Raw genomic sequence first — 17,579 nt, 5'->3', positions numbered from 1 at the left:
GGCTCTGGGGCCAGAAAAACCGGTTCCAGGCTAGCACCAACTCTCTGCTGGGCCAGAGGAAAGAACCGCTTACGTCAGCGGGGGGAGCGGAGTTGTTAAGACCAACAGCAATAACAAGACCGCGAAAGATCGCCATTTTTAAGCGACAAGAAGCAGCAGCTGTACAAACGCGAAGTCATTTATTATTGTTGCTGCTGCTGCTTCTTACGTGTTCTTTTTGCTTTGATATTTGCGCCAAGGTTTATGCAAACGTAGATACGTAACTGACGTATACAGCGACGTAATGACGTGGCTTCCCTTAGCACCGCGAGCGATGGAAAAGCAAACTGGTTCTCAGCTGGCTCGCAAGTTGAACGAGTTGTGCACCAGCACTGGCCCCGAACCAGCCCTGGAGCTGATTTGGTGGAAAAGGGGTATTAGTGTTAGCGTTAACACCTGAAGGAGAGGAGGAAAAAAAAAAAGAGAGAGAAATGAACTAATGAAGTCCAGGTTTTATTGAGAGTATATGCGAAGGAGGAAATACAGCGCAATTTTGACGCACCTAAGCAAAATAATATTAAAATCTTCGCTCGCGTTTCCTACCGCGTGTTAGAAACCCGGCTTACGGCATTTAAGTGTTTCTACTGGCAGTGGGAGAAAAGTCCCGAGAAGGTCTGCAGTTCCTCACAACAAATCCCAAGAACTGTTTGGTCCGAAAGCACCTAATAAGTTGCAAAAATATCACGCAAGTGTCTCTGTATAAAAGGTATGCAGCATGTATTAGAACAGGGGTGGGCAATTATTTTTTCCATGGGGCCACATGAGAAACAGAATTTTGTGGAGGGCCAGACCAAAAGGCTGAACTAAATTCTACATAATATTAATTGTATTTCTTTATCTAAAGCAGTAAATAACATTGTTTTTGCAAGCTGCTAAGACTGGTAAGAGTCTGGAAAAAAATGAGGTTGCCTTACAAAAAATGTCATTTATTCAATCAAATTTCCCAAAACAATGGTTAACAAAATGTCAACGTTTGTACCTTTTTTTTTTTCCAGTCACATTCACACCAAAACACAATAAAGACATCACAATATTGTCTTTCTACTCCAAATATCAAGCAAGATACATCATATTATAATAATGATGCTCACGTTTGTAGTCTACCGTATTTTCTGGACTATAGAGCGCACCTGTATATAAGCCGCATCCGCTCTATTTTTTAAAAAAAATTTAAAAAAAGATATACAAGCCGCACCGGGCTATAAGCCGCAGATATCTTTGGTGAAAAATTAGATATTTACTGCATGTACAGAACGATTTTGTACTGTAAATGTACATGTATGTACCTGAACAGATTCTTTCCGAACAGTGCCTTTTAACACGGCAGCAACTTTGCTGATTAAAACGGAACAGAACCAAGAGAAAATAACCGGTATTTATTTACCTTCATTTCTCCTGTGTTTGAAACCACAAGTCACTTTAATCATCTTCGCTGGATTTGAAAATAATTACCAGTTAGTAATTTGTCGTGCGTGTTCCATCTGCTAAAGATCTGCTAATTCTTCTTTGCATTGATTTTTCGTCTATCTTATTTTTGATTCTACTTCCGGTTAGAGCGCCCCTAGCGGTGGAAGAAAAATCCACAGAATAGCCGCACCTTTGTATAAGCCGCATGGTTCAAAACCTAGGAAAAAAGTAGCGGCTTATAGTCTAGAAAATACGGTAATCACCTCATTTGGTGTTTTTCAGTTTATTTGTTCAGTGAGAGAAATCTAGTCTCAAAGCATCAATCTAGCAAATCTAGCATCAAAGTCAGGTTGAATGTCTGAGGTGGAGATGCGAACAGATCGGCTCCGGCGCCTGCTGGTGATGTCACACTATGTGATTGGCTGGACCGTTTGAAGGATGACGTACAAGTTTGTGGTTGGTCTGGACAAATTACGGAAGTAGTTATCGCGGGATTAGGTTTCGTGGGATTTCATGTCATTTTCATGTCGCGCGCATTGCGTTTTTGTTGAACACAACTTCAAAATAAAAGCAATGCACATTCAGTCCATGCATGAGGTAAAATTAGAAAATACGTTTTTGTAATTTCTAATTAACCTTACGCAGGCCGGTCAGAATGAACCAAAGGGCCGGATGCGGCCCGCGGGCCGTAAAATGCTCAGGTCTGTATTAGAATGATTGTGGTGTTTAAATGTTGCAGAAGTAGTACAGGAGTTGAAATGAAACTTGTTGATTTAAAAAAACAATATTTTTTTGAAAGACTGGCTTGCATTAATTTGACAAAAGTGGGATTTATTTATTTATTAGCTCACAGTGGGGTTGCTCAAGTGTGACATTTCACGGCGTGACAGCCTCGTCTAAAAATATCATGGTTTCACACTCGCACTGTTATTCAGTGCCAATATTTTTGCCAGTTGCAAAACTTGAATATTATGATGTTTAACACGTTACAAAAACTGAATTGAAACAAGCTCAAATGCCCTAATTTTTTTTTTTTTTCTTTAAAATATTATTGGTGACTTTTCCTCCTCTCCCTATAAAACCTCTCTCATTCGTATCATTTCATAAAGAAGCCGACGTGCTGATCCGTATAATTTGCGCGGTGGTGTGCAGTGCTGCTCTGCCAAAAACTGATTGGTTTTTTATTTATTTATTTTTAGTTCGAGTCAGCAATGTAGCGCTTGATATCTATCGAGTCTGATGAATGTATGAACTTCCAGAGAGGAGGATCCCGGCAGAAGTAGCGGTGTATTATGTTAACAAAATCTCGTGCAGCCCGCGTGTATACACTTTACACACACACACACACACACACACACACACACCCCACCTCGAAGGACATAATGATTTAGCCTTGTAAATGAACGGTGTGTCTGTCTTTCAGAACGGCGACGTGTGCATCTCTATCCTCCACCCTCCAGTAGACGACCCACAGAGCGGAGAGCTGCCCTCGGAGAGGTGGAACCCAACACAGAACGTCAGGTGAAATTACAGGACAAACACTTCTCGTGCCATCCTTTGTCTGTCAGAAAAGAGAGCATTATAAAATAAAAGCAATTTTTTTGGGCTTTTTGATCTGAAAGCTTTTTTTTCCTCTCTCAGCCTGGATTTCTTTGTTCTCTTGTTGGTATGTAGAACGGTGTGTTGATGTATTTGTCACATCGTAGGAAGTGACTCAGTCCTTTCCTGTCCTAGGTTTGCGGATTGTTTTTTTTTTTTTGTTCGTTTGTATGCTTGTGTTCGGTCCCGACGTCCAATATTGAGTTTCACGTCTCTAGCGTTGGAGGAAAGCCTTGCATCTTCCTGGAAGAATACGTGTGTGTGTGTGTGGAGCAGCTGTTACTGAGCACTGAGGGTTTTTTTTTTTTTTCACCCCCCAATATATGTGAAACATCAACAGTCTGTCCTCAATGAAGCTGATTTTTCAGATTGGCGTGATTTTTGTCTCGTTATTTTTCTGGCAAATCATCTGTACACGCTGCTCAGTAGGCAGGAGGATTGTCGCATCCTAATCAGTCGCAATGGGTGGATCTATTTTAAAATTTTGTCAAGCCTTCTGGTTACCTTGGCGTATTGTTCATGCGCGGGTGTGTGTGGTGTGTTTTTCTTTTTTTCAGAACCATCCTGCTGAGCGTCATATCCTTGCTGAACGAGCCCAACACTTTCTCTCCTGCGAACGTGGATGCCTCTGTGATGTACCGCAAGTGGAGAGACAGCAAAGGAAAGGACAGAGAGTACGCAGAGATCATTCGGTAAGATTCTCATCTCTCGAAAGGTTTCGTCGCGTTAGCACATCACTGACAAACCATCAGGTGCCACCGTGGCGTGGCTTCTGGAACTCTCCTGGAGGGATGAACATGCTTCCTGAAAGATGCTCCCAGTAAGTGTTTTGATGGTGGTGCGAGAGAGAGGCGTCAGTCCGTAATCTCCCCTAAGTGTTCAGACAGATCGAGATCTGGTGAGCGAGAAGGCCACCAAGTACCATTTTCATCCTCATCAAACAATTCAGTCGGGTCTTGTCCTTTCCCTTTCAGTTTAGAATAGGATAAAGGCGATCCGTTAGATGAACTTCGGACTGATTTGTCGTGGCCCTTCACTCTATGGGGGCAAGTGGGCGTGAAACGTCCCAGTAAAACGCCACCTGCGGTATAAGAGTCTCGGTGTAGGTTTCAAGCATGCAGGACTGGAGCAATCTCTTGGCATACAGTGCACACGCCTCCATGTTGAGAATATGGTGAAGGATGACGTGATGTGTCGTGTACTCGCTTTTCAAAGTGACTGAGTGGCAGCTTTTAAAGATGTTAAAGTGCATATCCTGGACCAAATTTGTTTGTTTTTATATGAAAGAATGTCCCTTTACACACTCCTCCAGAAGGGTAATTTTGCCCAAGGCCATCTGTCTACAGCAGAAAAAAAATAACAAAACGCGTCTGGAAAAATCCCAAGGGAGTCTGGAGCGAGATTCGTGACGTCACGTGCGGAAGCGCCAGCAGGCTGCAAGAGCTTGCGCAGTTTCAGTGCACAGCCTGTGTAGACCAAGTTTAGCAGCAAGCGATTTTAGACTGAAATATGGAATCGTCACCTGAGCGCAATGTGGGAAACGATGAGTACTAATCCCATCAAGAATCAAGATTGGTGTTGCTACACCGTCCTACGATACATCTGTTAGCCATTTTAATAATTACGTGATAATGTTGAAGAAATTTGCAGAAAACCACCAGGTCGTTTTCTCATAAACAAACCAGCGCTCACGTAGGATTCAGAAGGAGGCGTCCCGCACGTGACGTCACGAAAATCAATGTTTCCCGGGAAATCCAAATGCCAGGTTTTTTCAGAGGCGGACCAATTCGCCTCAAACGGCTCGATTTCGACTGATTTTTCTGGTATTGCGCAAGGTACAAAAATTGCACAAAATGCAAAACGTGACACATATTTGACCAAAGTTTAATATAAAATAGGAGAATTGCACTGATCTTGCTCCTGAATTTACCCGTGATATAGACTTTAAAGGGGAACTGAAGTTATTTTTAAACTTGCTTTATTTCTTAATTAACGTGTTATTCCATTACATTTTCGTAACATTATATCGTGACTCGTATTGGCAGATTATATTACACTTATCGGCCTTTTCGGTTTTTAGCCACGTCAAATGGAGTTCGTTTGGTCCACGGCAGGCGTCGCTTATCCGCGCAATCTTCGCGAGACTTCAAACGTGAAGTGTCCAGCGCCGCCATTTTGAAAACTGTTTAGACAGCAGCCATATCGTTCCAATTTAGATTCATTTTGAGATTTGCCAGCTTCATCAGTGATGGAGATTACTCCATACGACTCCGAACCAACGTGGAGTAGAGTTGGAAAGACGACGGGATAAGGACGAGTCCGTCGCGCTGGTATTTACGTCATTACCGTCCTACAATTAAAACGTGCCAGATCAGGCGGCTGGTGGGTTTCCAAAATGATAAATACATGCGTGTGTTTTTGTGATAAATCCATATTATACTGAGCGCATTTCCCATATAATCCTCACGAAGGTTTCGGACAGCACGACAAAATGGCGTCCCTACTATATAGTGATTAGGGAGCGATTTCGGACACAGGGAAAACTTCCGGCTTGATGACGTCAGCATCCGAAAGAGGGCGCATGGATCTTTTGAGAACGTTGGCAGATGTCGGTCACTTTGATTTCCGCTGTACGTTTTACTTCCGTCCTACGATGTCTCGCACAGGTCTCAGCGAATCTCGTTTACGGCCATCGCTTTGACATATGGACTGATATATTACAGAGCGTATTTCAAACACTCATAACCTGCTATAGCAGCGACACCAATAGCGATCAAAAATGCATTCCGATATTTAATAAAATGAGAGAAATAGAATTTTGATAAATTTGCCTTCAGTTCCCCTTTAAGTGTGAAGTTTGAGTCACAAAGCTGCTGCAATGCTTTTGAATAGCGCTGCCCTCTTGTGGTTAGACTGCATACTGAAAACTTTGCTGATAGTTTATCATCTTGGTTCAGTGTGCAGAATTGTGCACTTTTTATCCCCTGCTGGCCGAAAGGCCCAAAGGGGGATTGTGTCGTGGCGATGTCCGTCCCTTGAAGGGTGCTCACCATCTGAAATCAACTCCTCTCACAATTTTTGGAGGAATTTCACAAAACTTGGCAGGAGTCTTTGTTATATGTAAGTAATATGCGTTTTGCAATTTTGTTAAATTGGGTCACATTTTACCAGAGTTACAGCCCGTGATTAACAAAATTATACTTGGACAGTTTCATGAAGGTGTGCTCGCCTTCTGAAATCAACTCCTCTCACCAAACTTTCACCAAACTTGGCAAAAGGCTTTGTTATATGACAGTAATACAGAGTGAAATTTCGTTTAATTTGGGCAAATATTACCAGAGTTATGCCCTTGATTGCCAAAATACAAGTATGTTAATAATCAAAGGCATAACTCTGGTACAAATTTTACCAAATTAAATGAAGTTTCACTCTATGTATTATGGTCATATATAACAAGGCCTTTTGCCAAGTTTGGTGAAATTCCTCCACAAATTGTGGGAGTTGTTGATGTCAGAAGGCGAGCACACCTTCATGAAATTGTCAAAGTACAAGGTTGTTAATCAAGCGCCACAACTCTGGTAAAATGCAACCGAATTGAACAAAATAATATGCGTAGTACCGACATCAAACTTGGCAAAAAAGGCCTTATGTGAAATTCGTCCCAAGATTGTGAGAGGAGTTGATTTCAGAAAGCAAGCACACCTTGATGAAATTGCCAAAGTACAAGTTTGTTAATAATTTCATCAAGGTGTGCTTGCTTTCTGAAATCAACTTCCCCTACAATTTTTATTATCCCCCGCTGGCCGAAAGGGCTGAAGGGGGATTATGTCGTGGCAGTGTCCGTCCTGGGAAGGGTACTTGCCTTCTGAAATCAACTCCCTCTCACAATTTTTGGAGGAATTTCACCAAACTTGGCAAAAGGCTTTGTTATATGACTGTAATACACAGATTGAAATTTCATTTAATTTGGGCAAGTTTTAGCAGAGTTCAAGGCCGTTGCTGGGGTAACATTTCCCCCAGAAGGTCACTGCTGGGAGACACACTTGCATTCTTCGCATTCCTTCCCCAATTTTCCGCGGTCGCCGTTTTTCACCCCCAGTGTGACAAGCGGGTGCGTAACCAGCGCCGTTTGCATGACTGCATGAGTGGACGGCTGGTTGCTTGCGCTGGGTTACCTCTACCTCTTTCCCCCCCTCAAGTCCCATGTTTTAAAGTGTACTTGTGTTATTGTGTGCTTGTGCGGAGTTTTTTAAATGCTCCTACACTGTACTCCTGATAGGAGCATGTTGCAGTTTTGTTCAATTCAGTCACATTTTACCAGAGTTATGGCTGAGTTATCAGCGGAGGTTATTGTGCTTTCAGCGCACTCTTTTCCTTCTGCTCCAACATGGCTATTAAAACAAGCAGTTAACTCGGGAACTCTCTCACCAAACGGTGTTTGACTGCAGCCCACCAGGATTGGAGCGAGGCAAACCCTGGACTATCAGTGCCTTCAAATGAGTGTCTTTGAGAACAGTTCATATGAATTCCCCCTTCTTGTGGTATTCACGTCTTCAGAAGTGGAAATTTTCTGATGTGTTTTCACGAATGGTAGCAGCCATGGAAGTACATTTTGTCAGTGGGTGAAAAGTTAATAAATTGTAGTTAGTCATATATAGAGGGTGTTTTTTGGGTGATTTTATAATATGTCTGAGGAGAGCGTCGATATTCCCAACAGCCTCATCTTTTCATTCTGCCTTTGCATTTCCTGTGACATTCGTCCTTGTCGCTGCTGAACCTGATCCGGGCTTGAGGCAAACCATGCTTGTTTGACTTGGCCAGAATTGCAGCAGTAGGGTTAATTAAAACTTAACTGTTTCCAATGATATGGAACCAAATATTTGTTTTATGGTATAAAGAATGATTTAAGTGCATCCCGTTTGGAGCTACCTGTGGTCAAAAAAGCACTTTTTCTAAATGACACGAGTAATTTTGCTAAATATGACATACAGTGGGGCAAAAAAGTATTTAGTCAGCCACCAATTGTGCAAGTTCTCCCACTTAAAAAGATGAGCGAGGCCTGTAATTTTCATCATGGGTACACTTCAACTATGAGAGACAGAATGGGGGGAAAGAATCCAGGAAGTCACACTGTAGGATTTTTAATGAATTAATTGGTAAATTCCTCGGTAAAATAAGTATTTGGTCACCTACAAACAAGCAAGATTTCTGGCTCTCACAGACCTGCAACAACTTCTTTAAGAGGCTCCTCTGTCCTCCACTCGTTACCTGGATTAATGGCACCTGTTTGAACTCGTTATCAGTATAAAAGACACCTGTCCACAACCTCAAACAGTCACACTCCAAACTCCACTATGGCCAAGACCAAAGAGCTGTCAAAGGACACCAGAAACAAAATTGTAGACCTGCACCAGGCTGGGAAGACTGAATCTGCAATAGGTAAGCAGCTTGGTGTGAAGAAATCAACTGTGGGAGCAATTATTAGAAAATGGAAGACATACAAGACCACTGATAATCTCCCTTGATCTGGGGCTCCACGCAAGATCTCACCCCGTGGGGTCAAAATGATCACAAGAACGGTGAGCAAAAATCCCAGAACCACACGGGGGGACCTAGTGAATGACCTGCAGAGAGCTGGGACCAAAGTAACAAAGGCTACCATCAGTAACGCACTACGCCGCCAGGGACTCAAATCCTGCAGTGCCAGACGTGTCCCCCTGCTTAAGCCAGTACACGTCCAGGCCCGTCTGAAGTTTGCTAGAGAGCATTTGGATGATCCAGAAGAGGATTGGGAGAATGTCATATGGTCAGATGAAACCAAAATAGAACTTTTTGGTAAAAACTCAACTTGTCGTGTTTGGAGGAGAAAGAATGCTGAGTTGCATCCAAAGAACACCATACCTACTGTGAAGCATGGGGGTGGAAACATCATGCTTTGGGGCTGTTTTTCTGCAAAGGGACCAGGACGACTGATCCGTGTAAGGGAAAGAATGAATGGGGCCATGTATCATGAGATTTTGAGTGAAAACCTCCTTCCATCAGCAAGGGCATTGAAGATGAAACGTGGCTGGGTCTTTCAGCATGACAATGATCCCAAACACACCGCCCGGGCAACGAAGGAGTGGCTTTGTAAGAAGCATTTCAAGGTCCTGGAGTGGCCTAGCCAGTCTCCAGATCTCAACCCCATAGAAAATCTTTGGAGGGAGTTGAAAGTCCGTGTTGCCCAGCGACAGCCCCAAAACATCACTGCTCTAGAGGAGATCTGCATGGAGGAATGGGCCAAAATACCAGCAACAGTGTGTGAAAACCTTGTGAAGACTTACAGAAAACGTTTGACCTCTGTCATTGCCAACAAAGGGTATATAACAAAGTATTGAGATGAACTTTTGTTATTGACCAAATACTTATTTTCCACCATAATTTGCAAATAAATTCTTTAAAAATCAGACAATGTGATTCTGGATTTTTTTTTTCTTATTTTGTCTCTCATAGTTGAGGTATACCTATGATGAAAATTACAGGCCTCTCTCATCTTTTTAAGTGGGAGAACTTGCACAATTGGTGACTGACTAAATACTTTTTTGCCCCACTGTATATTGCCATACAGTCACCAAAAATAACGTTCTCTCAATTTTTTTTTGCATGGTAAATAGAGCTATCACAGGGCTACAATAAACAACCAAGTTTATTTAGTCAAGCCTTTTGATATTGAAGTTAAGTGTTAAATGTGCTTTTTAGCTTGCGTACCCTGATTGTAAAACAACCCTAACCTGAACAAGGAGTCTTTCGGCGTCCATCTTTCTGTTGCCTCGCAGCAGTGTTCTTATGACACCACTTGAGCACTGAGTATTTCATGTACATGACTTGTAACCACGAGTTCCATTTGACTTTTGGGAGCACGCTTTGTCTAATTTCCTCCTGTTTCTTACTTTATTCCTCAACCCTGATGAGGCCTGATGTGTAAATAAGAAAAAGGACATCTTGGGAGAATGTTGGTAGAAATATTTATCATGACAGGAAGTGTGATGCAGTGTATATTCATTGTACAATACCTGCAAATATTTTTTACCGACAATACCAAATGAAACAGATTTCTAGTCTTCATTGGCTATAGTGGCATTTTAGGCCGGACTGTAAGGGTTTGAGATTGCTGTGATGATCGTTGCATTTGTGCAGGATCTAAGGTTTTGGAATTTCTCTCTCTGGTCGGAAAATATTATTGCGAGAATCTTTAACGCTTGTTGTCCTGCATCGTTCTCCAGGATGTGGATCAGTGATCCACATCAGTATACCTTCGTCTTAGTTTGGTTAACACCAGACCATATCACAAGTGAAATATGGTCTGGAATCCGCCTATTGAATTTCTCGTAGGGGAGGTGTGGTTTACGATTGTCAACGGCCGTTTATTGGACGTTGTGAATGTCTATCATTTGGCGTATACGTAACCCATGGCCAATCATGGCAGTTGTACCCGGTGACGTAGTTAGAGCGACGAAGAGAAGGCAAAACAAAAATAGGAAAACAATGGCACCGAACTTATTTCACTTGTGATATGGTCTGGTGTTAACCAGACTAATTCAGAACAGTGTCTAAAGCTTGATCGAAAGTTTGGTTCGTATCGCTCGCCGCCATGTTAAATGTGATCCGTAAACAGTCCCAAATAAACTACAAGCTTCCGTTTGTCGAGTAGTACGCGTCACCGTCTTTCCACCCCTCCCCACTCTCTGATTGGCTCCCTAACTCAGGCGAGCCTTGAGACCATAGTTTCCATGCTGTCTTTTCAGATCGGAACGATTGTGCAAAGCAGCATGGGATTTCCCAGGCTACCTTCGTCTAGGGCTGTGCGATATATCGAATATACTCAATATATCGCGAAAATTCTGTGTGTGATACATAAAATTATATCGTAACTATCGAGTATTTTTTATGGTCATCTTCCGACTTGCGTTTGTTTAAAACCTTTCCCGGTGGTTTTCTCCCTGTCCCTCAGGCAGTAACGTGAGAGGCTGCCTAAGGGTAAAGAAAACAATAACGTCACGCACTCGCCAACCAATCCCGGGCGACATCTCGGTGCTGAAAGGAACTTCCGGGAAGATTTTCTAGTTTCGGTTGTGTTGCCAGATTGGGCGGTTTTAAGTGTATTTTGGCGGGTTTTGAACATATTTTGAGCTGGAAAACGTCAGCAGTATCTGGCAACACTGCCGGCGGGAAGATTTCCTGGTTCCGGTTTACAGCGCTGACTCAGTTCGTGCAATCGCTGGTGTTGCATAGGCTACCGTGTAAGCTCTGGCAATTTCAGTGACAAATTACTTCCTAAAAGAACTAGTAAGGGGTCAGTCAACTGGCATTTTTTTGGATATCGCGAGGAGGACGTGGAACAGCAAATGCCAGTTTGTAAAGTGTGCAAAAAAACCTGTCATTACGAAAGGCAGCAGCACTACAAATATGTTCCATCACCTGAAACTCACCCGGTACAGTATGAAGAGTCTCTTAAACTCCGAACTACTTGCCCACGAGCTAAAACCCACCACGAGCTAAACAAATGACCATAGCGGCCTCGTTCTCCAAAGCCATGCCATATGAGAAAACGAGTCCGAGATGGAGAGCTATAATGGATGCAATCACTAACTTCATTGCCGAAGACATGATCCCAATTAGTATAGTGGAAAAACCAGGCTTCCAAAACTTACTAAACACACTCGATCCCAAACATGAGTTGCCTGGTCGCAGACATTTTACAGAGAAGGCAAAACCGGAATTCTACACATCTGAGAGGCAGCGCCAGAAAACACTCAGTTCAAAAGTGTGCAAAGAGAAAAATGATGTTTTGCAGAGCTCTCTCTTCTCTCCCTCAATCTCTCTCTCTATTGTGAATGTTCCAGTGGTTCTCAGTAGTCAGGTTAATAGCTTGGAGATCTATTTTTTTTAAATAATTTAATGAAGGAACACTTTTTTTTCTTATTTAAGCTAAATGTCTTTCTCAGTGTTGAGCTGCACTTTATTGGTTTGAGCTCTGAGCAGCTCTGTATTGTGTTGCCCCTTTGTTGCAATTTTCAAGATTGTTTTTGCAGTTTGTGCCACATCTTTGTTGAATAAAAATAGTCTTATTTCAACTCAATTGTGATTAATCACTAACATCTCATCTCATTATCTGTAGCCGCTTTATCCTTCTACAAGGTCGCAGGCAAGCTGGAGCCTATCCCAGCTGACTACGGGCGAAAGGCGGGGTACACCCTGGACAAGTCGCCAGGTCATCACAGGGCTGACACATAGACACAGACAACCATTCACACTCACATTCACACCTACGGTCAATTTAGAGTCACCAGTTAACCTAACCTGCATGTCTTTGGACTGTGGGGGAAACCGGAGCACCCGGAGGAAACCCACGCGGACACGGGGAGAACATGCAAACTCCGCACAGAAAGGCGCTCGCCGGCCCCGGGGCTCGAACCCAGGACCTTCTTGCTGTGAGGCGACAGCGCTAACCACTACACCACCGTGCCGCCCCTAATCACTAACATGACAATGTAAAACGTGTTGTTGAAAAACCACCTGTAAAGTTAACCAAGAATGTTATTTAATCTGCAGGGATTGTAGTGAAAACAGTAGAGAGTAAAAGTTAGATTTCATGGGGTCCTTTAGAGGAGATTTAAATATATCGAGATATATATCGTATCTCGTGAAACGGAGAAAATGTATCGGGATATTCATTTTTTTCCCATATCGCACAGCCCTACCTTCGTCCTTCAGAGCAGGGGTATACTGGTTTCCGTCCGTCCGAAACACCCTTTTTCTCAGCAACCACAAATACTCGGTACTGTGCTTCAGGTTGGGGTTCTATACCGTGTAAACTTCCTGTTTACTGACCTTTAATGATTTTGATGCTATTTGAAATCCCTGTGAAGAACACTGACCTTGTTTCAGGATTATTTGTAGAAGTCAACATTCATAATAAGCGTCCTATTCCTTCGATTGCTTGCGTTCTGATATTCGCGAGGGGGGATACGTACGTGAGCAGTAGCTCACTGCTGAATCATCTTTGTGTGTGTGTTTGTTTTACAGGAAGCAGGTTCTGGCCACTAAAGCAGAAGCAGAGCGAGACGGTGTTAAAGTTCCCACTACTCTGGCTGAGTACTGTGTGCGCACACGCGCTCCCCCTACAGATGAAGGCTCTGACTTGTTTTACGATGATTACTATGACGACGAGGACTTGGAGGACAATAACGATGAGGACTGTTGCTACGACGAAGACGACTCAGGAAACGAGGAATCGTGACCCCACCATCACAATCATTATCCTTTTCATCACCATCATCTTTACCCTGAACCGTTGAAAAGCTGTCGCATGCACCTTGTATTTACTTTTCCTTTTGAAAATGCTATAAAAGATGTTTTTAGGTTCGTTTTTTTTTTTTCCTTCCCCCTAGTTGGAAAATGAAAGCATTGTTTGTTTGTTTTCTCTCTGGTCTCTTTTTTGGATTGTTTTCCTTTTTGTTCCCTCTTCATTTCTTTGACTTTTTTTTTTTTTAAACACTTCTCATTTTCTTGCGCTATAAAAATCCAAACATTTCCACGTTGTCAAACAGCTAAATAATAGGACTATGAATGGGTGAAATGGAGGGTTTTTTTTTTTCCTGCTGTACTGTGCATGTTGGCATTGTGGTGTTGTTTTTTTTTTTTTTGACACAGTGCTGCTCCCTTCATCCACCAATTTTATTATTTTTTATTTTTTTCCTTTCTGAAAATTCCTCTAATTACGGATCATCTCCGAGTCCAACCAGTTCAGCAATAAAATACATTTTGCATACTTCTCTGCTCCAGAGACGAGACGTAGGAACTGAATACATCAGAATTGTCTTTTATCCTGACATTTTGTGTTTACACCAGTGTTTTTCCTGCTCTAACACATTTCATTTTATGTGCAGATGTGCTTGAGCAGGGGGAAAACCCACCGAACTGTGGATAGATGACCTCCGTCTGGTTTGAATGCTTGTCGAAAGATTCATCGATGTTAAGGGAATGATTTAATCTTTTGGTTTGAGGGAGAGGCCTAAACCCCGACTACCACTATGTGAGATTCCGTGCATTATTTTAAGATGGTAGTGTTTTAACCTCGGATTGTAATCACACGTTTCTTTGTCCTGTGATAGTGTGCATCCAATCATCAAGGGTGTGAACGTGATGTTCAAATGGTAGGAGGGTCTCTCTCCCTTTTTGTTTTTTTGTTTTCGTGACGCCAATATTGTATCACTCCCTCACGAATTACATTTAATGTACAACTAGGTTTTTATTAATAGAGAATGTATTTTTTTCATGACGGCAACATAAATTCCTTCATTTGGGGCGACTGGGGTGATTTTTTTTTTTTTTTTCTTCTCTCCTGGACTTATGAATGATAATGTGTTTTGGGTTTTTTTTTTTTTTTTTTGGATTTCTCATTCAGTAAAATGATAGCCCTGTCAGCATTAATTTAATTTCACGCCTTTTGAGCATTTCTGGACTGGAGAGGGCTTTTAACATCAGCATTGACCAGTTGAATTAATTCAATGTGAGCTCGTTTTGATTGACTCTCTCTCAGGATAAAGCAAACGGAAAAAAAAATAAAAAATCCCACAGCACCACCGACGTTCTTGCGAACAGCAGTTTAACCAGTCTATCAATTCAATTCTGTTTTTTGAAGGCGGTTTACAATCTTAAACCTTAATGCTGATGTGCACACGTGAGTATGTGGCTGATCATTTTACTGACCTGTATGTATTTTTATGGTTTGTTGGCCTATTTAAAACTGAAAAATAAAAATCTTTATTAGAATAACTGAGTTTTTAGTCGTTGCAGTGGCACGTCTGAGAGATCGAAGCACAGCTTTTGGGACACTTGAATAGCGTGATGTTGGTTTCATCATAATCGCGAGTAAGAAGACAAGCTCGACTTCTCAAGCTGACGACAAGCTAGCTACTAAGAGCTATAGCTAATCAGCAGGTCACATAAGGTGTTACGTTAGGCATACGACTCTTTTTGGATAAAATTTTAAGAAGTAACTTAAGTACAATACATGGGAGCCACATAAGAAAAATGCATATTGTATACGTTCAAATATTTAACTCGTTCTAACTTTGTAAATAGTTCATATCAGGTAAAGGTCTTGCCTAACGGCCCAACAAGTGGCAGCTTGGCAGCACTGGGCCTTGAACCCCTGACCCTCCAGAGACCTCAAGATGCTGCTATTTTTAAGGGGTGTTCACACGGCACATATTTGCACCGATGCTGCACCAGTGTATTTTGTTGCGATATCTCTTACACCGGTGTAAATTTTGTGGAGCGTTCACACATCTCAAACCTGCTTACTAGAGAGAAGCGTGTTAGCACCGGTGCAGCCCCACTTGCGTTCACACGGCAGTTTTTGCGACCGTGCTATACGATAGTAATAATGCGGAAATAAAATATGCGCATGCGTGAAAATGTACTTCCTTTTCCCGGTTGTCATGGCATCACCAAGCGCCGGGAAAACAACGTGGATGAAGACACCAGTGTTGCCAGATACTGCTGACGTTTTCCAGCCCAAAATATGTTCAAATCCACCAAAATGCACTTAAAACCGCCCAATCTGGCAACACTGGAAGACACGCAGTTCTGTTGTTGTTGATATTCGCCATTTTGGAAGCGCAAAATACCAGGATGCAAATTATGCAATGCCCGTATGTAATCAACTCTCCTCACGCGTAGCGAGTCTACCCCTGTAGCGTTCAGACGCCCCATTTTATATCGGTGCTGCCCCGCAAACTAGCATTTACTTCGGAGTAAATTTCTTAAACCCCCTCCCGAGCAGGGTTAGATTTGCACCGGTTTAAGCAGCTTTCAGGGGCGACACCGGTATAACTTTGTACCGTGTGAACACACTACCGGGGCAGCCCCGGTGCTACACCGGAGTAATGGTGCGTTCATGTGCTATGGGAATTATGGTAAATACCAAACGCCGACATGGAAAGCACACATGAACGCCCCCTCTTGTGGTATTTTCCACTGGGCAACTCGTAGAAAATTTTAATACACGAGTTGCCGAGATGAGATGAACTTTAACCTTTTCAACATGGCGGCGAGCGGTACAGGACTAGCTTATGAACCAAGAAAGAAGTGGTTTTCACCTATGGAAAGCTGACTCTCACCTTTTAAACGAGTCATGTTATGGATATTATATTATTATAATATGTATATTATAGGGCGGCACGGTGGTGTAGTGGTTAGCGCTGTCGCCTCACAGCAAGAAGGTCTGGGTTCGAGCCCCGTGGCCGGCGAGGGCCTTTCTGTGTGGAGTTTGCATGTTCTCCCCGTGTCCGCGTGGGTTTCCTCCGGGTGCTCCGGTTTCCCCCACAGTCCAAAGACATGCAGGTTAGGTTAACTGGTGACTCTAAATTGAGCGTAGGTGTGAATGTGAGTGTGAATGGTTGTCTGTGTCTATGTGTCAGCCCTGTGATGACCTGGCGACTTGTCCAGGGTGTACCCCGCCTTTCGCCCGTAGTCAGCTGGGATAGGCTCCAGCTTGCCTGCGACCCTGTAGAACAGGATAAAGCGGCTAGAGATAATGAGATGAGATGTATGTTATAGCCTAATACAAAATATTCTGTGGCTGTCCAAAGAACGCCAACAATGATCTAGAGACTGGCTACTCTCATTGTGGCTACAGCCAAATTTCCAAAAACTGTTTGGCATTCAATGTGTTAAGAAAATCTCTACTTGTCATGATCAGGAAATATTCAGCATTATTTACCTTTTGACTTTTGATAACTCGTATTCCTGCTGCAGCTGATGAACAAGGCAATCTATAATTGTTTTAGCCAAATAACAGGCCTGATTCTGATTCTGGTCCACCATCTTTAACTTGTCAACAACAACAAAAGCATGTGAACACAACACACTGGTAAATACCACTTCCCAACTGGAAAATATCATCTTCCCATAGCACATGAACGCAGCATAAAAGTTGCCGTGTGAACACCCCTTTTGACGACTGGCCTCCAGCAGGGAGCAGGCCATTTGGGACACGTCCACCCTCTTTGCTCAGATTGCACAGTTGGTCTCCGAGTGAACTCGAAAATACCCCGATGGTTATTTCGGGATAAATTCAAGCACTTTGTATTTGGAACCAGTGCTAACCCAGAAACAGCTCGTTGAAAAAGACGACTATGAAGGAGGCATAGACTGGATATTGCATCGTAGGTTCTTTCATGACTTTTTGTTGAAAGGTTACTCAAGTATCTATTGAGCCCTGCTCTAATGGGAAAGCTTTGAGCTTATAATGGAACCTTTCAGGTTGATCCTTCTTCTGCTGCATCTTTTTTTTTTTTTTGCCACGTCGATGTGGATAAAGGCCTTGCCTAAGGGCCCAACAGTGGCAGCTTGGCAGCTCTGGGGCTTGTATCCCTGATTGTCCAATCAGTAACTCGGCACCTCAGGCCTTTGGGTTGATCTTGAATATTTCTTAAACAAAACTGGCAGGCTAAGAAGTGAAATGTGGTGAATGAGTCACTATCCAT

At 42.7% G+C, this 17,579-nt stretch overlaps 1 protein-coding gene across 2 annotated transcripts in view; it reads left to right on the top strand.

Annotated features, from left to right (window-relative positions):
• The window catches only part of cdc34b (cell division cycle 34 homolog (S. cerevisiae) b), a 37,369-nt gene extending 22,507 nt beyond the window's left edge, over positions 1–14,862 (top strand). For both annotated transcript variants that reach the window (XM_060906135.1, XM_060906134.1), the window contains 3 exons: positions 2,870–2,967; positions 3,603–3,737; positions 13,111–14,862. In XM_060906135.1, coding sequence (XP_060762118.1) covers positions 2,870–2,967; positions 3,603–3,737; positions 13,111–13,324 — 447 coding nt within the window. In that variant the 3' untranslated portion in view covers positions 13,325–14,862. The remainder of the gene's footprint in view (positions 1–2,869; positions 2,968–3,602; positions 3,738–13,110) is intronic.
• The last annotated feature ends 2,717 nt before the right edge of the window (positions 14,863–17,579 follow it).

This window comes from Neoarius graeffei, chromosome 23 (genome assembly GCF_027579695.1).
Source record: "Neoarius graeffei isolate fNeoGra1 chromosome 23, fNeoGra1.pri, whole genome shotgun sequence".
In the NCBI taxonomy this organism is placed as follows: domain Eukaryota; kingdom Metazoa; phylum Chordata; class Actinopteri; order Siluriformes; family Ariidae; genus Neoarius; species Neoarius graeffei.
Note: the sequence above shows the minus strand (reverse complement) of the source record. Positions and strands in the feature narration are given on the sequence as shown.